This window comes from Malus sylvestris, chromosome 4 (genome assembly GCF_916048215.2).
Source record: "Malus sylvestris chromosome 4, drMalSylv7.2, whole genome shotgun sequence".
Classification (NCBI taxonomy): Eukaryota; Viridiplantae; Streptophyta; class Magnoliopsida; order Rosales; family Rosaceae; genus Malus; species Malus sylvestris.
In genome coordinates, this window is record NC_062263.1 from 5507976 (window position 1) to 5514124 (window position 6149).

Sequence of the window (6149 nt, forward strand, 5' to 3'; positions counted from 1 at the left end):
AATCTGATGTGTACTCTACCTTTCTTACATTCTATTCGTTTGTCTCTACTCAGTTCTCTACACAGATTAAGATTTTGCAAAGTGATGGGGGGGGAGAGTTTATGAGTCATAGGCTTCAATTTTTCTTGCGGACCAAAGGTATTGTTCATCATAAGTCCTGTCCATACACACCTGAACAAAACGGGTTAGCTGAACGCAAACATAGGCATATTATAGAAACCACTGTGACATTATTGCAAACTGCTAAACTGCCACATCAATTTTGGTCTTATGCTTGTCAAACTGCTACATATCTTATTAATAGAATGCCAACTGCTATTCTTCAACACAGGTCCCCATTTGAAATTTTATTTGGCAGTGTTCCATTATTATCACATCTTCGAATATTTGGGTGTGCATGTTTCCCTTTGTTAAAGCCATTCAACAGCACCAAACTTCAACCCAAAACCACCAGATGTGTTTTTCTAGGCTATGCTTCTTCGTATAAGGGGTATGTGTGTTATGATGTGCCTAAGCACCGGATTTACATTTCTCGGCATGTTTTGTTTGATGAACACCAGTTTCCTTATGGAGACTTATTGGCACATTCCACTCTTCCTAACTCTAATTCATCATTTATTTCTTCCTCTTCCCTTCCCATTGCCGTGGTTAATACAAACAATGTTATTGTGTCTCCCTCACCAGTCTCTTCTCATATCCCGGCTAATCCTCCTGCTTCTTCACCTCATCCGCAGTCCATTACTAGTACACCTGCATTCTCCTCTCAGCTCCCTGTGGTTCCTGGTTCAAATACTATAATATGTCCTGACACCACTGAATTTCATCCTGATTCTCTGCAACCTGTTCTGGATATTCCTCCAATCAATTTGCATCCAATGCAAACTCGTAGCAAAAGTGGTATTTTTAAGAAGAAGGCTCTCCTAGCACTTGTTCAAGATTCTGAGGGGATTGATTTGTCTCAAATTGAACCAAGCACTTATAAGTCGGCTCTTAAAAGTCCTATATGGTTCCAGACCATGCAAGAAGAATTGGATGCTCTCAAAGCTCAGGGTACTTGGACTCTAGTTTCTTTGCCATCTACTAAGAATCTTGTTGGCTGCAAGTGGATCTTCAAAATCAAACGACACTCTGATGGATCTATTGCTCGACATAAAGCTCGTTTGGTAGCAAAGGGGTTTAGTCAAGAACCTGGTTTGGATTATGGTGAGACTTTTAGCCCTGTGGTTAAACCCACTACTGTGAGATTAGTACTTGCTCTTGCTGCAAACTTTGGTTGGGATCTTAGACAATTGGATGTTAAAAACGCATTCTTGCATGGGTTTTTGGAAGAAGATGTTTATATGACCCAACCACCTGGTTTTCAAGATCCCATTACTCCTCATTTAGTATGCAAACTTCATAAATCCCTCTATGGCTTGAAGCAAGCTCCTAGAGCCTGGAATGATCGATTTACAAAGTTTTTGCCTACATTGGGATTTGTTACTACATATGCAGATTCTTCTTTGTTTGTCAAATATGTTGGCAATTCAGTTGTGATCCTTCTGCTTTATGTGGATGATATAATCATCACTGGGAATGCTACATCTTCAATCTCACAGGTTATCCGTGCTTTGACTGCTGAGTTCGATATCAAAGATCTCGGACCCTTACATTTTTTCTTGGGCATTCAGATTTCCAAGACTCCCAGTGGCTTGTTTCTGTCCCAAACTAAATATATTCATGATTTGTTAGTCAAGACTGACATGCTTGAAGCCAAGGCCTGTGACACACCATGCCTTCCTTATAGTCGACTTCTCAAAGATGATGGTGATCCTTATGCTCAACCTGCTGTTTATAGAAGTATTGTGGGAGCTTTGCAGTATCTCACATTCACCCGGCCTAACATTGCATTTTCAGTGCATCAGGTATGCCAATTTATGCAGCAGCCTATGGTAGCTCATTATACTGCTGTCAAACGCATTCTCAGGTACTTAAAAGGTACTATGACTGTGGGGGTTACTTATTCTCGTGGAGATCTTCACCTCAAGGCATTTAGTGATGCCGATTGGGCAGGTGATCCCAATGACAGACGGTCCACTACGGGGTTGGTTGTGTTTTTAGGTTCCAATCCCATCTCTTGGTCCTCCAAGAAACAACAAACCGTGTCTAGATCATCTACTGAAGCAGAATATCGCGCTCTTTCTTCCACTTCTGCCGAACTGGATTGGATTCAGCAACTCCTTGCATTTCTGCATCTTCCCATGACTATACCTCCGGTTCTTTTCTGTGATAACTTGTCTGCTATTGCTCTGTCCTTTAATCCTGTACAACATCAGAAGACTAAGCATATTGAAATTGATGTCCACTTTGTTCGCGAACGGGTAGCCAAGAAACAGTTGACAGTGCAATTTGTTTCGTCTCAAGAACAGTTTGCTGATATTTTGACTAAAGGTTTAAGTGGTCCTTTGTTTCGCACTCATTGTCTCAATCTCATGCTTGGTTCCTCAAAGCATGAGCTTGCGGGGGGATGTTAGAATATACATTCAATGGTTCATGATTGTGACACTTGTCACAATCTTGTTGTATTAGTTAGTTCGTACTAGTGTTGTAACTGCCTATATAAGGCAAGGTTGTTAGTTTACTTGATTAATAAGAAAGATATTCTACAGAAACTCCTTCTCTCTCTATCTCTACTCTCTCTCTCTAGTTCTTGCATTGTATAGAAAGATTATAGAAAGATATATTGACTAATTCATGAAGGTTAACAATTGAGGGAATAGATTAAGGGAACCTTTTGAGATTTTTGATGTGGTCTGATTCTGATTAAAATTAGACCATTGACACTGTATGAATGGGTGGAAGGTGACATCCTACAATGCACGGAGCTACACTCGAATGTATCAACATTATATTAACATATGTTGACGTATTGGTACCAAATATGAATCAAAATAATCTACCAAATATCGATGACATATAGCAACATCCATTAAATATGGACACTTCCACCGATGCTGACGACGACGAACAAGTTCTGAAAGTTTAAATTTTTTGCATTTCCTTCTATTTTTAAGAAAAAAACAAGCATCGTGATCTCTGGTGAAGTATTTGATTCTGAAAGTTATCATTGAATTTTTGTGTTTTGGAGTAATGGGTTTGTTGTGTATCTCACATAAAATCAAAGAGATTAATACATGAAGTTTGAGGAAGATATTAAAGTTGACTTGCACGAAATATCCAAATATTAGACGACTGAAGAGGACAAAAAATCATAATGTTTTCAGAATTGGAAAAGAAAAAAATTGATCTGTGGAGAGGAACCCACCACTAAGGTGAAAGTATGAACCCGCCAATTTTCAAGTACGAAGGAAGTGAGGTCAAGTTATTAAGTATCAAGGGATTGCTAAAATGCTCTTCATGAACGTTGCAAAAATGTCTGAGAAAGATTGGCAAATGATTTTTCTCAGAATTTGCAAATCCCTATCACATTTAATAATACTCGCATACCGTACTTTGCTTTTGCACTTAATGGTGAATACGGCTATGCTTATGACCAACGAACACCTATATTATTCCTAACTTGCATCTTAACACTTAAACAATATAACATGTGTAATGTTTTATCATAAAACGCCTTGTCGTTGCATATGAAACGATTCATCATAAGTTGACTTGAAATTATGATCTTTCATTTGTTTTTGGTAAGAAACAGGGAATTATACCAAACGAGGTGAGTCCTAGTGATCCCCACCATCTCATCAAATACACGACTCCCCGTCCATTCAGGTGAAACCGTGAAAGTATGATCTTTCCTTCTAATGTAGGTGCAGGAACGACCGTCGGACTTAGAGGTAAGAAAAAGTAAATTAATTAATCGTAATCCAAGTAGATGGGTATGATTATTTGAATTCTATATACATTGGGATGTGCCCTTGGCCCCTTGGTGTTGTATATAGTATTTTATTTAGAAGTAAATGTCCACAGAAAAATACATAATTTATTTGCCGCCTTTAATCTTTACTTGTTTCAGTCTTATACGTTAGTACCTGTTCAAAACTCTGTAGATCTCTCTCTCATTAGCTAGCTAAACTGCAACTTATGGAGAAAAAGATGAAGAGGTTGGTGCCAATTTTGCATCCTTCGCAGGTGACCACAATTGATGTTAACCAGCTACGCCAAGACTCCCATACAAGGCCTCTAATGCTCCAAACTATTCATGATGCTTGCCAAAACAAGGGTTTTTTTTCAGGTACTCCTTTTTGCTACAGTGAGTGATCAGATCCCTCTTAAATATTAGAAAAATTCTAAACCATCAAGACATCTAATCACAGATTCACTGCGAAGAAAATAGACGGATACACGGTTCTTCTTTATTGATGTATATGATTGCTGTTCTAGGTTGTGAATCATGGAATAAGTCAAAGAGTCATTGACGATGCTCTTGGTTCATTGTCAAATTTCTTCGAATCGGCAATGGAGGAGAAGAAGATATTCTTGTCTGATGATGTAAAGAAGCCAGTGAGATTTGGGACTAGTCGAAGCAATGGTAAGGTGTCAAGGGACTTCATCAAGCTCTATGCCAACCCTATAGAAGATTGGATTGGTTTATGGCCTCATGATCCCACAGACTTCAGGTAGATTGTGTTTCCATCTTGATCGTTTATCTTTCGGTTGAATATACACTACAAGAAAAAGTGACAATAGCCATTTGCAATAGTTGTACAAAATCAGGTGAGTAGAAGACGTATTAATGGGCTTGTTTTTTTTGTTTTTTTCTTAGAGAAAATGTGGGGAAGTATGCATCGGAGGTAAGGAGACTTGGCATTGACATAATGGGAGCCGTAACGGAGAGCTTAGGCCTAAGTCCAACCTACTTGAGAAACAGTCTTGAGCAAGGAATGCACATCCTAGTAGCTAACACTTACCCGCAGTGCTCTCCAACTAGCAAGATTCTTGGATTACCACCACATACAGACCACAGCATCATCACCTTCCTTCTCGAAAGTACGTCAGGCCTTGAGATCATGGATTTCACAGACAGTAGTGCATGGAAGTCCATCCCGGCGGTGAAGCGTACGCTTAAGGTCATTGTTGGGAGCCATCTTGAAGTGCTCAGCAATGGAATGTACAAGAGTGTGTTCCACCGGGCGACTCCAAGCCCTCGATTGAGTAGGGTTTCTGTAGCCAGCTTCCTTAGCTTAAGAATGGGAGAGACAGTGGAGCCTGCTGTGGAGCTGGTTGATGAAGAGCACCCTCAAAAATATAGGGCAACTAGCCTCGATGAATTTTTCAACCATCTATCCTCTAACGAAGAAAGACCATACATAGACTGCCTTAAGATTTGAACGACAAAATCTTTATGTTCCTCACCCTTTATCATGTTATTTACTAAGCAGCAGCGATACGAAAAATGATGAACACACTGTGTTTTTAATTTCTCACATTTATATTTAATCTTGTCTACTGTTTCATTTGAGAAATTAAAAGTGTGAAAATCGCCTCCCCTTATAACATACTTTGTTTGCCTAAGCATAGTGAGGAGTAGATTTATCTCAAAAAACCTTTCAATAATAATGAATAGTTTTACAGTGTCTGATGTAACATCTGATTGACAACTTGACAATATTAGTGAAAAATGGTGGGTTTAATTGTTAAATTTACATGAACATTCCAAATAATGCAGGGTCATTGTGCATACTACTCTTGGTTTCGTAGTACTTTTCCTTCCAAGTAAGAGAGTCCCGAATTCCGAGTCTCCCTTGTGTTTAAGTGGCAAATGACAAAGACAAAGACAAACCCACCGAGTATATGCAATGCCAATGCAAATGAAATACACACATGACATGTAAAAAATGGTGTGCAGAAACCGTTCCTCTGTTAGCATTTATCTTAGTCATGTACAATGATAAGCATCCTCGTCTGTAGTGTTTGGATTTGTGGCCAAATTATATTAGACCTTTAGTTGATCTCACCAGCCCACTAAATGGGCCTTTTATTTAGCCCATGTGAAAAGCCACGTGGAGCGGCTAGGGTTTTAATTTGCAGCAGTTGCTGCCTTTAGAGCAAGTCCACCCCTCTTTTGGAGGTTGGCCCAAAGCCTAAAATAATAGGCTGGCATCCAAAAAACCCACTCCATCCCACAAAATAGGCCAGCCCAAAGTCCACCCAGT

The 6149-nt window shown here is 39.3% G+C and overlaps 1 protein-coding gene across 1 annotated transcript; it reads left to right on the forward strand.

The window, feature by feature from the left end:
- The first annotated feature begins 3752 nt into the window (after window positions 1-3752).
- Window positions 3753-5635, forward strand: LOC126620007 (2-oxoglutarate-dependent dioxygenase 21, chloroplastic-like). Its single transcript, XM_050288462.1, has 4 exons — window positions 3753-3830; window positions 4126-4228; window positions 4378-4613; window positions 4760-5635. The coding sequence occupies exons 2-4, from the start codon at window positions 4196-4198 to the stop codon at window positions 5322-5324; spliced, it is 834 nt and encodes a 277-aa protein (XP_050144419.1). The 5' UTR covers window positions 3753-3830; window positions 4126-4195; the 3' UTR covers window positions 5325-5635.
- The last annotated feature ends 514 nt before the right edge of the window (window positions 5636-6149 follow it).